General features: G+C 41.5%; 7 protein-coding genes across 7 annotated transcripts; 2 read left to right on the plus strand and 5 right to left on the minus strand.

The window, feature by feature from the left end:
• Positions 1–696: 696 nt before the first annotated feature.
• PG985_006297 (acyl-CoA N-acyltransferase) lies at positions 697–1,261 on the minus strand (the record flags this gene model as incomplete). The annotated part of the gene is made up of 2 exons (XM_066826066.1): positions 697–930; positions 989–1,261. The coding sequence occupies 2 exons, from the start codon at positions 1,259–1,261 to the stop codon at positions 697–699; spliced, it is 507 nt and encodes a 168-aa protein (XP_066685673.1).
• Positions 1,262–2,048: 787 nt separating this feature from the next.
• On the minus strand, positions 2,049–2,985 carry PG985_006298 (uncharacterized protein; the record flags this gene model as incomplete). Its single annotated transcript, XM_066826067.1, has 5 exons — positions 2,049–2,176; positions 2,230–2,463; positions 2,521–2,644; positions 2,715–2,750; positions 2,809–2,985. The coding sequence occupies 5 exons, from the start codon at positions 2,983–2,985 to the stop codon at positions 2,049–2,051; spliced, it is 699 nt and encodes a 232-aa protein (XP_066685674.1).
• A 1,673-nt stretch (positions 2,986–4,658) lies between these two features.
• On the plus strand, positions 4,659–5,993 carry PG985_006299 (uncharacterized protein; the record flags this gene model as incomplete). The annotated part of the gene is made up of 1 exon (XM_066826068.1): positions 4,659–5,993. One exon carries the CDS (start codon positions 4,659–4,661, stop codon positions 5,991–5,993), a length of 1,335 nt encoding a protein of 444 aa, XP_066685675.1.
• A 402-nt stretch (positions 5,994–6,395) lies between these two features.
• Positions 6,396–7,187, minus strand: PG985_006300 (uncharacterized protein; the record flags this gene model as incomplete). The annotated part of the gene is made up of 2 exons (XM_066826069.1): positions 6,396–7,039; positions 7,115–7,187. 2 exons carry the CDS (start codon positions 7,185–7,187, stop codon positions 6,396–6,398), a joined length of 717 nt encoding a protein of 238 aa, XP_066685676.1.
• Positions 7,188–8,357: 1,170 nt separating this feature from the next.
• Positions 8,358–8,776, plus strand: PG985_006301 (uncharacterized protein; the record flags this gene model as incomplete). The annotated part of the gene is made up of 2 exons (XM_066826070.1): positions 8,358–8,532; positions 8,613–8,776. 2 exons carry the CDS (start codon positions 8,358–8,360, stop codon positions 8,774–8,776), a joined length of 339 nt encoding a protein of 112 aa, XP_066685677.1.
• Positions 8,777–9,168: 392 nt separating this feature from the next.
• On the minus strand, positions 9,169–10,384 carry PG985_006302 (mitochondrial protein Fmp26; the record flags this gene model as incomplete). The annotated part of the gene is made up of 2 exons (XM_066826071.1): positions 9,169–10,014; positions 10,088–10,384. 2 exons carry the CDS (start codon positions 10,382–10,384, stop codon positions 9,169–9,171), a joined length of 1,143 nt encoding a protein of 380 aa, XP_066685678.1.
• A 373-nt stretch (positions 10,385–10,757) lies between these two features.
• On the minus strand, positions 10,758–11,870 carry PG985_006303 (uncharacterized protein; the record flags this gene model as incomplete). Its single annotated transcript, XM_066826072.1, has 1 exon — positions 10,758–11,870. The coding sequence occupies one exon, from the start codon at positions 11,868–11,870 to the stop codon at positions 10,758–10,760; it is 1,113 nt and encodes a 370-aa protein (XP_066685679.1).
• Positions 11,871–16,612: the final 4,742 nt, after the last annotated feature.

The raw sequence follows: 16,612 nt of genomic DNA on the forward strand, positions 1-16,612 counted from the left end.
CCCACGCTGTGTGGGCTAGGGCAGTGGGCAGTGGGCAGCTCCAATCATTCGGGCAACATGCCTTGTCTAAGCGAAGCCCGCGATCAACGGTGACTATCGTTATCCAACAACTGGATCCGCCGACGGCCGGAGCGGGCTGGGTTCCATTAGTGGGTGCCGCAAACGTAAGCTAGCCCTCTTGGCATGGGTCGTAGGGCAGTGAGGAGGTACTTGCTGGGCTGATTTTGCCTGCATCGGCATCAAGATGATGCATGTGCTTGTCCCTCCACCCCTGCGTCATCGTTCTAGCATCATCCCACATACTTGTACATCAATAGGAACAGAGGGTGTGGGAAGCAATGCCTAGGTAATGTTGTGATTGGAAGATAGGAAGTTATGATGTACGTAAGGCATAGAGAATTCTCGGAGCATTGTAGCATAAGAGGCTGATTCCTGCCGCTGTTCATTGGTCCCGACCCTGCTGTTAGTTTGCACTATCGAAAGATGGGCAGATCGGGATCTTTTCAACCCCTCCTCCAGAGTCCAGTTCTCCCTCCCCTCTCATCAATTGCCCCACGTTGATGGCCTTATCTCTCTATGTATTACATAGCACCAGCCTCGGTCTTACATATCAACCAAGAATCGTGAAAACAATCCAGAATAAAGCGGCGTTCCATAATGGAACTTGCCAGCCTTTGCCGACGCTGGCTATAGCTCTCAAAGGGCTTTCAGGTACACCCAATCATTCTGGCGAAGTGTGCCCAGCCAGAACCCGGTCTCGCCCGCTTTCCCGTAGCCAAGGCGCTCATATAACCTGTGCGCCTTGGGGTTCTCCTCCCACACCGTCAGCCATATCTGCTTGAAGCCCTCGGCGCGGGCTCTTTCCTCGAGGGCACAGATAAGCCGGGTGCCGACGCCCTTTCCGTGCATGGAGGGGTCGACGTAGAGCTTCTGCAAGCAGCAACTCTCTGCTGCCCCCGCCCAAGCAGGCGACGGTCTGCCCACGCACGAGCTGGATAATACCAACGACGGCATCGTTGTCCTCGGTTCGGGCGACGAGGGTAAGCTTGACCGGGTCCTTGAGCTCTGCAATCATGGCGGAAGCCGAGTAATTCGCAGCCATGAATGCTTCAAGGTCAGCATCAGGTACAGATTGGCCACCCATACTGTCGAATGATCGCGCGCCTACATCTGCCATGGCGTTGGCGTCCTCGATTGACGCACTTTCAACTTTGATGTCGTGTGACGGGTTCTCGACAGAACTTGATTGTCTGATGGTCATTTTCGAACAACTCACGTCGGCGACCGGGTCTAATGATACCGTCATGGTGGTTGATCAGAATAAATGGGACGAGACTAGTGTAGGAAGGGAAGAGCCTCGGATTTGCGTTTCTAGTAGAGTCGCTTGAATGGACATATGAGCATGCTCGATCTCTATCGATGTCGCTAGGTTAGATTAAACATATGGAAGATCTAAACTTTTCAACGGGAAGCGGTCTTTTACAGTGCAGAGCGTCAATTGACTACTTCGTATGTCTCTAATTTGACAATTGGCGCCCTGTTGCGCCCTACGTGTGTCGAGGTTCCGGTTACCGCTCGTTTAGCTTGGCGGCATGCTTCGCCCGAGTGGATTCCTTATCCAGACCCTCGAGTTCAATGTCAATATTGTGGTCGGGCAGGTGTCTATCTTCAATTGATGTTGAGTTTAAACAGATTGGAAACTTGCGAGCAAGTGCCAACATTAGGTATATTGTTATTCATTTGTTTCGAATGTCCGATTTCTGGACCGTTAGGTTTCTTTACAGCAAATGATTTTTTGATTATTCATCTTATGGCATATCACCCAGGCTGCAGCAATATTTCATTCAACAGCGAAAAGAGAGCATCATATATGCTTTATTGACTAGAGACGATTTCTTTGTGGCGAACATGTTACCGATTGATGTCCATGAGTACCTGAGTGCCTAATCTCTCGTTCGTATCATTCCTCTTGTGGCTCAGCAAATGTCAAACAACAGCGCAAATCGCAAGTAACGATAGGTTGGTTTCTCCCCACGAGTTCCCGATGCCTAGCAGGAAGTGCCGGGGCGGTGCTCAGAGGGGTGATGGCCACACGCGCATCGGCAGTCCGGCAAGCCTGGGTTGTAAGCATCGCTTGCTGCGCCAGAGTCGCGGACAGCTACGACCAGCCAGGGAGCTAGACAGAACATGTTAGCCGGGGTCTGCGAGCGACATGATGACAAGACTTACAATCGTAGTCCTCACACATCTTCATGGCAAGGATGTCCCACTTTCGTGACGAAATCTCCTCCTTGGCTCTCAGGCCGCCGGTGTTGGCGGTGCAGTCTCTCAGGATCATGGCATCCCACGGGTGATCAGGGCAGGTATCTCGCGGGCCACGGAAGATGCGCACATTCTCTGCTCGGGTTGACAGGAAGCCCCAATCGATTGCTGAGTTAGGTGGAGCGGTAATGTTGACATTTACTATGAATTATCGTCGTCAGCAAATATGAAGTAGTCAAGAAACGTCAGTGTACGTACCCAGAGTGTAGTTCAAGTCGCCGACAGCACCATTGGCGGCACCAGACTCGAAACCAACGAGATTGCCACCCATTTGGGCGACAATGTCCATGCAGGTCTGGTTGTTCTCAACGGTCCAGTCCGACTAAGTTGCAGTTAGAGAAGCCGATCGAGTGGCCACGGTGGCAGACGCAAGGTAGGAGTAGACGGCTTACCTCGTAGAACTCGAGATCTCCAGCCTTACGGTAGTACTGTAGAAAGTGGTGGTCAGCTAGAAAGTAAGAAGGACATACACTAGACCATCCATACCAGCTTTCGAACGAAGCTCTTGCTGCCGTGGGCAACAAATGAGACCGGATTAGCATTGATCAGCTGTTCGTCGCGTACTTCAATGGGGCCCTGGCGAAGCCAGTCCATGGGCCGGACTCGCATCAAGAGGAGCGCAGCCTCATGCTTCTTGTGGGTCATGCCGATACCACTAGACATCTTGAATGGGGTAGATTGACCTCGGGTTCGTTGTCTTGCTTGATGTGTGTCTCGAAAGATCGAAGGAAGTTGTGAGGTGTGAGAGGTGGTAGACGGTGCCAGTCAAACGGTGAATTTGGGGTGCGAAGAACAGACTGAATGGGGGTGGTTCAGTGTGTTCTTAAATAATGCCAGTAAAGGCCAAATTATGGCAGCCTACAGGAGGTTGATTAATCGATTTAGTGTATGGTTGTTTAGGTATCAGGTGTATTGATTGATGCCTGAGCTTTTGGCCGTTTGCATAGGTAGGTACCTACTTCTCCTCGTCTTTCGTCAACCTAAGTTGTCACATTGATGGCCGTTGCTCCCCAACTTTCATAGATATGTTGATACATAAGTACCCTAGGTAATGAGAAAGCCCAAACTCCAAATATTCAGTTGCTGAGCTGCTATAATCCATGTCTACCTGAGGCAATTGCATACATAATGTACATGTACCTAATGTTTGCTCCTTCCCTCTGGGGTTTTCAAGAAACGAGCCAGATCCCTGAGCCGCTGCAGATGAGGCAGGCAAGTACTTTAAACTCGTGCGTTGATGTGCATCGGTGCCTACCTAGTTAAAGTTAGGTACGGCCTGAAAGTCCCAAACGGGACATATAATATTCCTTGGAGCAGAGGGATAAGCTGCTGATGTTATGCGGATCAGGTGCATATGATGTATGTAATGTGTCGAGTCATACGGAAGGTGGCCCAGGCCTCCAATTGATATTATTGGGTGCTGATGGGCAGTCAGAAGGGTTGAAAGACTGTTGACATGGCTTGTTGGCGTTAATGTTTGGGGAGGAAAGGGCGAGGGTTAGAAACTGGTCAACACGCGTTTGCATTGCTCACATTTTCCAAGTGAAGCCGTCGTTTCCGCCACCTTGGTTCCAGACGATCGAGCTATACACGTGCCCTAGCTGTTAAAAACGCATGGTAGCATCTTCTACAACAGACCCAGTAAGGCTGGGATACGTCTATATGAAGTGTACAAATTACATGTATTCTAGGGGGCTCGAATCAATATTATCGGTATTTTGGGTCACGGCACCGGCATTCGAAGCAGGGCCTAGACTAAGGCACTGAGACGAAAAAGCTCAGATATCTAAGTAGGTAAGAGAAGTAGTGGAGTGAGATAACCAACTACCATAATTACAGATTCACGTAGAAATTACCTTGCAGTCATTCACTCGATAATGGATGTCGTGGTCCAGCGGCTTATGTAAGCGGAAAACCTATAATTCCATTTCCGGGATCTTAACACACCTGCGTACTTTATATAGTTTGGCCCGTAATACAAAATGAAGCCGAAAATTTGGTGCCAGTGGGTTTTTGAGGCAGGCGCAGAGTAACTGAGCTTTGGGGTGCATTGAAAGTCAGGATCGTCCGGGTTGAGAGCGATATCGGGGTCGGCTTGTATACCAAGCAATTGACGCCCATTCGGGGTCATATGCGGTTGGAGATCGGGTAGCGAATCGGACATATGCGTAGTTGGCATACTATCTCCACCCACCTCGCTAGGAACGAGACCGGAGATGGTCCGATGACCCCAACTGGTCGCCAAGTGCCTTCGCATCTGACACAATTCAACTCAACATCACCAGGCACTGGTCGATGCATTAACTAGGATCCATAACATAAATCCAGACTTCACAATGGCTACACATAAGATGCAGCTGGCCCAGGAAGCATACGATACGTTGGCGTGCGAGCATACCACGAACAACCCCAAGAGCAAAGCGTCGTACGAGACCGCAACCAAAAGCCTCCCTGGCGGCAACACTCGGACGGTCCTCTTCTACGAGCCATTCCCACTCTATACAGAGAGAGCGGAGGGTTGCCACCTGTGGGATGTCGACGGGCACAAATATGTCGACCTGTTGGGCGAGTACACAGCAGGACTGTACGGGCACTCCCACCCGGTGATCTTGGAGGCGATCCAGGCAGCTCTGAAGCGCGGCCTCAGTTTTGGGAGCCACCATGCAGACGAGGCACGGCTCGCCCAGTTCATCAGGGATCGCTTCTCGAGCATAGAGCTGGTACGATTTACCAACTCTGGCACCGAGGCGACCCTGATGGCTTTGGCTGCCGCTAAGATCTACACGAGCAGGTCGAAGATTATGGTTTTCGAAGGGGGATATCATGGCGGAGGCTTCTTGTTCAAGTCCGGTCCACACCCTGTCAACGTGCCTCACGACTACCTGATGGCACAGTACAATGACAAGGATTCTGTTGACGGGTTGATAGCAGCAAACGAAAATGACATAGCTGCTATTATTGTCGAGCCCATGATTGGGTCGGGGGGTTGCATCCCTGGAGCACCCGACTTTCTGGCCCATCTGCGGAAGAAGGCTACCGAGATTGGGGCCGTCCTCGTTTTCGACGAAGTCATGACTTCCCGACTCTACTCGGGAGGCGGTATCCAGTCAGAGCTTGGCATTGCACCTGATCTCACTACTCTGGGAAAATACATCGGCGGGGGCATGTCTTTTGGCGCATTCGGCGGGAAAGCCGACATCATGTCGATATACGACCCTCGAACGACCGGCACTGAGAGAAAAAAGACCTCCGTCCCCCACGCCGGCACCTTCAACAACAACGTCCTCACTATGGCTGCCGGTTCAGCAGGGTTGGAGAAGGTCTTCTCTCATGACGTTGCACGAGCTCTACATGTTCGTGGTGAAGAACTTCGAAGTAGGCTCAATACCATCAGCCAAGGCACTACTCTGAGGGTCACAGGATGCGGCTCTATTATGACCATTCATTTCATCGCCAAACCCGTCGATCAGATAAACAACGTTCGAGACTTGGAGGATCGGAACACTCTCCTGCTTGATGTATTTCACCTATATATGCTAAGCCAGGGTTTCTACATTGCTCGTCGTGGATTCATTGCTCTGTCCTTGGAACTAAGTACGACGGAGCTTAACGGCTTTGTCGAGGCTTTGCAGATGTTTCTTCGCAAGTATTCCAGCCTTGTTTCCGAGTAGGGTGAGAGATGAGATCTTTGTGGGATTTACGAGTAGGGTGGAAGGAAGTGCCACGTTTGTAATTAGCATAGTTCACGTTCTGTGATATCTGATAAAAACTCCAGTAATACTAGGGGGGATTTCAGATATCGACTATAACAACATGAGGTGAACAAAAAGACGCCAGACAAGTGTGCGACAACAAGTCAGATAGTCCGGTTCCGCCCTACAATCGTACATGAAGATGACTATGTTCGTCAAAAAGGCAATTAAGCATATATTGGGTATCGGTTCTGTTATATAAAGATCAGCCAACAAGTCATCCCACCGTCCCCCCAGTGGCATTCGCCTCATTAGGTAAGTACAAAAGAATAAGATAAAAATAAAGAAAGTCATCGAGTAACCATGTGCCAGGGTGAAGTGTCACACTCCTCCGAGTATCCCATGCACAATCCAGCTCACAATCAGCGTACACCACATCGCCCCATACGACCAACTACGACTTTGTCTACGCAAGCCTGCACCACCACTTGTCGAAGTCGCAGTCGGGCCCGGCTGGCGTGCAAACTCGGGACAAGCAAACTGCACGCTACCGATGTTCTGCCCATCGAACTTCGTGCAAGTACCGGTAGCGTTCACCCCGGTGAAGCCCTCCGCAGCGGTAGCAGCTCGCGCAATAACAGCACGAGACCCCTGGGTAAAAGTAGGAATTGGTTGCCAAGGTGAACTGGTGTGCTCGCCACCACCATGGCTGCTTTCGCTGCTGCTCCCGCTGCCCTCTCCGCCTCCACCCTCGCCGGTACCACCACCGGTACTACTCGAGCTGTTGCGTCCCCCAGATGTGCCACCACTGCCGCTGTAACTGCCACCACCCCCACCACCGCTCCCGTCTCCACTTCCACTTCCACCTCCGCTGCCGCTTCCGCTGCCGCTACCCGAGGACTCGGTCGGAAAGTCGCAGCCTGCAGTTGATGATAGGAACAGGGTTGGCTGTCCACTGTTAGGGCATCCAGGCAACGTGCCCACCAAGATGGAGCCCGCCCCCGCCGGTATATCGAGGCATGTACCTGGACGATGTCAGTGACTGTGGCCCCCAAGCAAACCGACGCGTGAGCGGTGGAACTGGAAATGGGCGGTACTACCTAGTGCAAGATATGTTGGCTGGTTGGCCGCCGGACGGGCGCACTCGGTGTCGCGGAAGGTGATAAAAGACATTATATTGATTTCACAGATGGTCGGTCATGGTAGAAAGCCCATCTTCGACCTCGCCCAAGTGGTTTTGATGTCCGAGTCTTGCCATTATTTACTCCTCACGTCGTTTCTGGGGTGATGGCTGTCCGGCCGTTTAGCTAGACTCGATGCCTGTGCGGCCTCGTCCTCGGGAGATTTGGGTTTGATGGACGTGTGAGCGTCGAGACTGCTTTGGCAAAGAGTTGGGAATGTCTCGTAACCTTAAAGCTTGGACAATTTGCCGAATGAGAGTGTTTCTAAAAATAGATTATGGTATAATAGGGCACCTTGCATTGCTATAGCAGCCCGACCGGGACAGTATAGCTTTCACAGAAAGTAAGGAGGAATATTACAAACCCAGTGCCTTACATGATGACAGAAGAGTTTGCTTGCGACGCTGAAGTACTTGTACTGGGATTTGTCCATACATCGTACAATATAAGACTCGAGTTGTAGTGAAACAGTGTCTCACGTCCCGTGGTCATATGCAAACACTCAGGCAATGCATTGTTTGTCAGCAATACGTAGCTTTGAGCATCGGAAGGCTTTTACTAGATCTAAAACTACACACGTGTAGATAAACTAGGCACACGATGATGCGATTACACAGTAAGGAAATTCCAGGAGTATTATACGCGAAACCTGGACTCCTCAGTTGAAGGCAACCTTGTTGTAAAACTTACATACAAGGGAGCCATTCGAAACTTCTATATTCGTTCTCTATTAATACATGTTTGTAATGATTCTCCTGTTTGAGGGACATACCGGTTTTCAACAGCACCAAACTAATACCATCCTGAATCTGGACGCTTGGGAGATTTACTTGCTTAACCACCCCTTTTCTTATTTGTCGTCTCTAGAACATGTATCCGGCTTGAAAAATAATAGTTTGATTCAAAACTCTCCCCCATGAGCGTGATACGTAATAACATGACCCTCGACGTGGGTGTACACTGAGGTATCACTTATCGGGACTACGCAAACAAAGCTGTACGAGGTATGACTCGGGCTTTTCTCCTCGGGCTTTTGTTATACTAGTCTGGATGAAACTCTATTTATTCAGATCCTTCGAATCATACCAAGAACGATGTTGCGCCAAGCACAGGTGCAGAGCAACGGTCAAGAAATAGAGTAGCATCCACCTCATCCTCCAATATGAAGATCGCCAACCTCCTCCTGCACATGGAAGGTGCCTCCATCGTATCAGCATTGGGATACTCGAATTGCAACATGAGCGATTATGTTCTCTGGATGGAGTATCATCTGGAGGGCGGCTCAGTCCTAGACATTGCTGAGCGGTGCAACCGCCTTTGGGGGAACCTGGATCACGGTATGGGACCGATCACATTACTATTTGTTGAGCAGCGATAGCCTGAGGTATGTATCAAGGCTAACAAAGGACACATATAGGGGTATGCCCTCCAACGGCGACCTATTGTGGCGGCGACCAGACTACAAATATCCTGGGTTGGCACTTCCGCACGGAGCAGTTCTGTGGGGGCTCGGAGGTGGCCTACACTTGGAATCTCGTTATGAGCGACATCTCAGACTACGTCGATTGCAACTGGAAATAATTGATCTTGACATTCGAAGATAGTCGGTTGAGAATCCAATTTGGTAGTGACTATGGCGAAGTCAAGATTTTATGTATTGATGAGTGGTTGTGTTAAAGAACAGGGTGTACTCAATGTTACAGCCCTTAATAACTTCTCTTGACTTTGAAAGGGGCTAGAGTGAAATGCCACTGAGAGGCATGGAGATTGTCAGGGCCGAAGGCTGTGCCTCATAACGCCGGAAGAATCAGCTTGACTTGAGCAGTGCGGCAGAAACGGGCCAAAGCACATCGACCAGGTCACGAGCGAAGGATTTGCCCAGCCCGAGAACGAGACCAAGGGGCTGCTGTTCGAGTGTTATCATTACATGTCGTTTTGTTATTGATGCTATTGATACATATTTTCGAACACGTCTATTTCGATTCTTCGACATTCTTGGCGTCTGTAATGTGCACCTTGCCATCCGAGCCAACACTTGCCACATTGACCGTAACCGTGGGTTCAACCACCTTCTTCGGCGTCGTAGCATCTGGCTTGGGCTTCGTGGCAAGATCGACGGCAGCAGGGATCGCGCCCGCCGGGGAGTCGGCAATCTCGTTCACGTCGTCCTTGGTAAGCACGTCGCTGATTCTCGCGCCGCGGCTCGACATGAGGAGCGTCATGGGGCCCTTGAACTGCAGGAACAACCGGTCGCCCCAGATCGTCCTCCGAGCCGTCGTGCGCAGGCTGAAGAACGCACGCGACATCATTTTGTACCAATCGGTCTGGCGCATGGTCCGGAAGAACTTGGCATCACCCAACCAGTTGGTGACGGAGGGTATCTGGAACGTGATGCCGGTGCTCTTGAATCGGAACGGAAGGGGCGCGTTTCGGGTGATCGTGTAAGCCACAACGTTTGACGGATGTGCGACAAACTCCTCGCCCTCGGCCAGGGTGAGCTGGTAGGTGTGACCCGGTGCGGACAGTGCAGCCAGACCTCGACCCGTCAGTTCCGACGAGCCCCAGTTTGCCAGCGGGAGTCTGTGTTGGATGCGCGGCGTGACTTGCAAAGTGTGGCCGGTCCATGCCAGCAGCGCGGTCCGCTGCGCAACCATCCAGTCTGTCGTTCCATCGAGATGTAGGACGGTGAAAGTCGTGGTCGGCGATTTGGTCGAGATGAGGGCCGTTATGGGCGACGTAGAGGTGATGCGTTGGTAAAGGAATGGCACACCTGTCGCGGCGCGGCTTAGAGGTGAGAGAAGAGAGAGTGTGGATTGCGCCTAACACAGTCAAAAGTCAGTCCCGGAGAGCGATATACTATGTATGCATGCACTTTTGCGATGTTTGTCCTACATTTTGTGCCTTGCCTGAGACGGCGACCAGAGTTCCCCTTCTTGTGTAGAGCCGTTGCGAGGCGGCTAAAGAGACGGACAAAAGAGAATAGGGCGAGCCGAGGACCTCGAAGCGGGCATCGGCGACGTCTCTCGAGGTGTCGAGCGATGTGCCGAAGGCATCGCCGCCAAGACGGGGCGATTCGGTGGTGGGCGATGAGCTGATCTGGATGGCCCTACATTGCCGGCAGATGTGGCTGCTCTGACCGGCCAATTGGCTTGCCCGACCTCTTCTGATCAAAGTAGAGGCAGTGCGCATGGCGGTGGTCGGCAGTGTCAAGGGCGCGAGTGGCCGCGGTGTTTTGTCGAAGTCGAATTGCTCGCTTGGTACGATCCGGAAAAGCAGAATTGGAGCTCAGAGCTTGGATTCCATCCCATCTATTATTTTGATGAGGTCAGTTGGGTTGGGCCCAAGCTCCTCCGGGCAGCCGGGCGCCAGAATCAAAATCGCATCACTGCCGGGCTAAACCTCGGGAACATCCGGGCTTCGCTCTAGGTAGCATCAATTGATGGGCTATCAATGAGAAAAAATGCCCGAAGACTAAGTGGTCACAACTGACTCTGAAAAAGGACAGACTATTCTTTTTATATTTACATGTTATGTTTTGATCTTTGTTACCACTGGCATCAACCTATGCTGTCAAATATGGCGGAGGAGCCGCAAACATGGGTGACGATCCCCGGCTGATATCTTCCAACTGAGCCATTGACAACGCTTCATTCCCCGCAACCTCGAGGTATATGCCTGCCCTCGCCATGCGCAGATTCTCCTTTGAGCTCCTCAATGCCTCTTCAGACATGTGAACAGCCAGATCGGCCGACCCTTGTTGCGTCCGGGCCATTTCCAAACTCCGCTTAATCACCGTGTGGCACGTCTCAAGCTCTTTCCTTGCTATCTTGATTCTGTCGCGCCAGAGGATCTTGCTGTAGGGTCCATCCCATTGGGCCCCCTTGTCGGACCTAGAGGGCATACGTAACCTCTCGATGGCACTTGAGGGCTCTTCGCCACACTTCGCCTGCCTCAGGAGACAATGTGCCGAGTCCACCTCGCTTTGGGCCTTCTGCAAGAACCTAGTCTCGGCTCCATCGCCGCTCATTTGTCCTTGGAGGAGTGCCTTTTTCACTTCTTCAAACGCTGCTGCGATTCGGCTCAATGCGCCGGCCAGCGCCTCAACGGTATTTCTCGACTCTTCGCGTCGTTCTAGCACCTGGCGGTGGGTTTCTTGGGCCGAGCCCACCTTCTGCTGCAGAGCCCTCTCGTGTTGGTATCTCGAGCCGCCGCGTGAGAAAACGCGCTCCCAGAGATGATCGAGCTCCGCCTGGGCCTGAGTATGCTGCGAGGCGATGGACTCGAGGTTTTCGTGCAAAGTCAAGGCGTCCCTGCACTGCCTCTCGAGCACCAGCTTCTTCTCCTTGGCTCTGTGTTCCTGCTGAAGCACTTCGTAGTACTCTTGGGCGATTGATGCTGCCTTGACTTGGTATTTGTTGCGTTGGCATGCAGCCCGGTAGGCGAGACGCCGAACTATACTGTCTCGGTATCGCTGGTGACTCCTCAAAGTCGTACCCCTATTTTCGTCGAGTGCCTTGATTTGTGCCGCCGTCTTGGCCAAAGCCTCGCTCAGTTCGACGACACAGTGTCCCTGCTGCTCAAGAGCTGACGGCGCATAGTCGGTTTGGGCGATTTGTATCCAGAGCTCGCTGGTGCGGGCGGCGGTCTCGAGAATTGCCTGGTGTATTGATGCCATCTTGATGTGGAATTGAGTATATCGTCGTTATTGTCATGATCCCCATTGACACCGACCCGCCTTGTCGCAGAGGCCAAATGCCACATTTTATATATGCCCCGATGCTGTTGCCTACCTGCCACAGCATTCCCATTCATCGAAGCCGGATTACTTAGGCAGCCGAAGACCGCTCAACGCTCATTGGCTTGTGGTTGCAAGCGGCGCTGCCAAGACCTGTGAGCTTCGCCGGGTGAGTCAACTATATCAGATCATTGCAGAAATGGTATTGCACATGACAAAATTCGTCAAATCATTTACACTGCGATTGATGCATGGAACGGTGTATTCGCAGGTTTTTTCCCTTGGTCTTGTACCACGATGAGGCGCGTTGCAAAGTGTTCGTTCTTGCCTCAATCGCTCTATCGTTCCAAGAGCTTGTGGCTCCAGCCTGAAGGCCGGGAAAGTCGGTTCGGGTATGATCTCTACATTAAGCAGTTAACGACGGATCTTGTGTTAAGCTGCGTTCTAAATTAATGAGCCGGCTAATTTTTAGGATTAACACACGGCCTCGTTAGTTATCGGGTAGATCTATAGCTTTTTAATTCGTTTTTAATTAATTTTCTTATCTATTATTTAAATAAACCGTATATATTAAAATAATTAATTTATTTTATAATTTAATTACTCGTAAAATATAATAAGGTATTATAATAATATATATATAAATTATAGTATTAAACGGCGTTAATATTAAAATTCTTTAATATATTTTTATATAAAATTAATAGGCTTTAAAAATAATCTTTTAAAAAAATTATACCTTAATTAGATCGTTTTTTATTATAATAAGTATTAAAAAAGTTAAATGTATATTAATTTTTTTTTAAACGGTTGCTTATTATATATTTCTTTTTTTATTATTTAATATATAACTTAAGTAGTTTTATTAACTTTTTAAACCTTTATAAAAGGTTATTAAGGGATTAAATATTATAATTTTTTTTATATTATTAACTTTTAATATTATTTTAATTATTACTTTTTTTAAAATTAAATGTTAATATAAAGTTCTTTTTATAATAGTTTTTATTATATCGTTTTTTCCTTTAGTACCTATTTCTATTCCCTTTACGGTATTTATTTTTATTCCTTTTAAAGTATTTACCCCCTTTAAGGTATTTATTTTTTTTATAGTTTTTATTCTTTTTACGGTTTTTATTTCCTTTACGGTTTTTATAATAATTTTTTTTAATAGAATCGAGGAAAAATCGAAGAATAATATTATTTAAATTTTTAATAATATTTTAATTTTATTATAAAGTTATTAAAACGAGATAATAAAAAGATATCGAATTTATATAGGTTATTATAATAAAAGTTATTAAATCGTTATTAATTAGTTAAATTAAATATTAAAGAATTATTTTAATGTTAAATAATATAAAAATAAATTAAATAATTTTTAAAAAAAGGTTAGAAAGTTATAATTATAATATTTTAATGTTTTTAAGGCCGGAAACGACTTTATAATCGACCTTTTTATATTAATATCGGAGGTTTAAAAATAAAAAATATAATAATATAATTAATATTAATAAATTATAAAATAAAGGTTTAATTATTTCGTTAATAAAGAATTATATAAGTTTTATTTTAATATAAATAAAATAATTAATAATATAAAAATAAAAGGATTTAATAAAATTTTAAAAAAGGTTTTAAAAATTAAAAAAGAGAAAGAATTATAAAAAGAAGTTAATAATTTAAACTTTTTTATTAATATTTTTAATAAATAATTTAAAAAAAGGAGGAAACGATTATTTTAATATAAAATTTTTTATATTAATTAGAATAAAAAAAAGAAGGTTATATTAATATCGATATAATTTAATTATAATAGGAGAAGTCGATATTAAAAGATTTAAAAAGAAACCTTTTTATTTATTTTAAATAAAATTTTATAATTTTTTAATAAAGTATTAATTAAATTCGAAATGTTCGATTTAAAATAAATAATAAGAGTATTAATAGAAAAGTTTAATAAAGATAATTAGTTTTATTTTAATATATTTAAAAAAATAATTAAAATTTTCTTTAAAGAATCGATAGAAGTAATAATATAGGTAGTAAAGAATTAATATTTTTAATATAAATAGTTTAAATTTTTTCGTAAGTATATAAAAATTAAAATAATAATAAAAATAAATAATATTTTTTTAATTTAATATTAATTCTTTTTGGAAAGCGATAATAAAAATAATATTAAAGGAATTAATTTCGATAAAAGTAATAATAGAAAAGAATTATAGAAATTAAAAAGGAAGGAAAAGGAAGTTATTAAGGTTATTAATTAATTAATAATAAATTTCGATAATAGATTAAATTAAAATAATTAATATTTTTAATTTAATAATTTTTTTATTAAATTAATATTAAAAGTAAAAGGTTTATATTTTATATTTTTAATTAATATTTTTAAAATATTATATTTTTTTATTATTAATTTATTTTTAATATTAATTAAAGGTATATTTATATTAAATATTAAGGTATTATAAGGTTTAATTAAAGTATTAATATAAATTTTATATTTATTTTTAATAAAGGAATTATATTATTAATTATTACTTTTTTATATTATATTTATATTATATAAATTACTTTTTAATATTATAAAATTATTATAAAATTCTCTTTTTTTTAAAATTTTTTAAAGTATATTTATACTTTTTCGAGATATTAGTAGAAATTTATAAATAGTTAATTTTAATATATTAAATTAATTATATTTTTTTATCTTTAAAATTATTTCTTTTTCCTTTTCTTTTTCCTTTTTTTTTTTTTTTTTCCTTTTTTTTCCTATTTTCCTTTTATTTTATAATTAATTTCGATAATTCTTTAATAAATAGCGTTAAAAATTATTTAAAAATATTAAAAATTACTTTATATTATAATTAAATATTAAATTTTATAATTATATTAATTATTTATTAAATAAGTTTATATATATATTAATTACGTTATTATATCGTAAATTAGATTTTATATATAAGTTAATAAATTTTAAATTTAATTAATATTAAATTCCGGCGTTAAAAATATAGGAAAAGGGTGGCGGTTAATCCTATATTAAATTTATATATTTATATAATATTATTATTTTTAAATAGTTTTAAATATAAAGTTTAAATTACGATTAATTTTTATAATATATAATAATAAATAAATTTTATAATATTAAAATAAATAGTATTAAATAAAAGTTTTTAAAATTCCGTTATTTAATATTTTATTTATTTATATTAAAAGATATTATATTTTAACTTGTTTTTAGTTATTTAATATGTAATAAATCCCCGGATTTTTAGTTAATTATATATAAAAGCGATTCGGATATTTAAAATTAATAATATTAGATGTTATTTTAGTTGTTTCGGTAATTATAAAGCTTTACTTTAGAATAAAGTATTTAATTTATAAATATTATATAATTTTATATAATTAGAATATGAAAAAAATATATAAGCCGAAAAGATATAAAGACGGTATTATAATTAGAATAATTAAGGAATATATTAATTTATTTAATTATTTAATAAATTTCGATTTTTTAAAAATCGTTTTTTTTTTTTTTTTTTTTTTTATTAAAGATATTTTTTTTTAATTAAATTAAATTTTACTCCTTTCTTTTAATTATAATATAGTAATTACTTATATTAAAAAAAAAAATAGTGGTTTAATTTTAATAATAAAGGTTAATTAAATAAATTAAGTTAAAGGTGTATATATTAAATTTATAAGATAATAAATAAGAGCTTAATAGCGGTAATATATATAATATATTTATTTTTAATAAAGGAATATATTAAATAAAGGGGAATTGGTTAATTAATATTAGTATAATATTTATGTGATCGACTTTATATTATTAAAAGTATATATTTTATGTTAAATTAATAAAAATTAATTAATTATTATAAAAATATTTTATATTTCGTATATATTTTTTAAGTAATTAAATTATATTTTTTTTATTAATTAATTCTTTTTTTTAGTTTAATATTAAATATTCTTTTCCTTTTTTTTTTATATATATCGAAGTTATTTCTTATTATATATATAACCTTTTATTTAATTATATTATTATTAATATATATATTTATATTAATTCTTTATTTTTTATTTTTAGGGATTTATTAAAATTTAAAAATATAATTATATATAAAAACGGTAGTATATATAAGTAGTTTAATCGTTTTAATATTAAAGTAATTAAAGTTTTTAAAATATTGAAATTTCTTTTTTTATTTATTAAACGTTCTTTTAATATAATTCCGGAATATAGAATAGTGTAAGTTAAATAGTTTTTTTTTTTTTTATAGTTATATATTTATTTAGCGATATTTTTTTAAATAGTATTATATATCGCGGTACGGCGTTAAAAGACGCTGAGAATTTATAAAGTTAGTATTTTTAAGTAAATAATAATTTTTTTATATTATTAATTTATTTTAATTAATTATTAATATAAAAATATAGTTATTATTAATTAAATTTTTTTAATTAATTAATAAATATATAAAATATTTTTATTAATTAATTATAGCGAATATATTAATATTAATTTATTTTTTTTAATTCTTTTATTAGCTTTATTTATTATTTATAACTTTAAAGGCGAAATAAATATTATTAATAATATTATTATATTATTAGAAATATAGATTAAATTTTTTATTTTTTTATAATTTAATAAGAAAATT

This window comes from Apiospora marii (genome assembly GCF_038362585.1).
Source record: "Apiospora marii strain CBS 49790 chromosome Unknown utg000004l_segment0_segment0, whole genome shotgun sequence".
Classification (NCBI taxonomy): Eukaryota; Fungi; Ascomycota; class Sordariomycetes; order Amphisphaeriales; family Apiosporaceae; genus Apiospora; species Apiospora marii.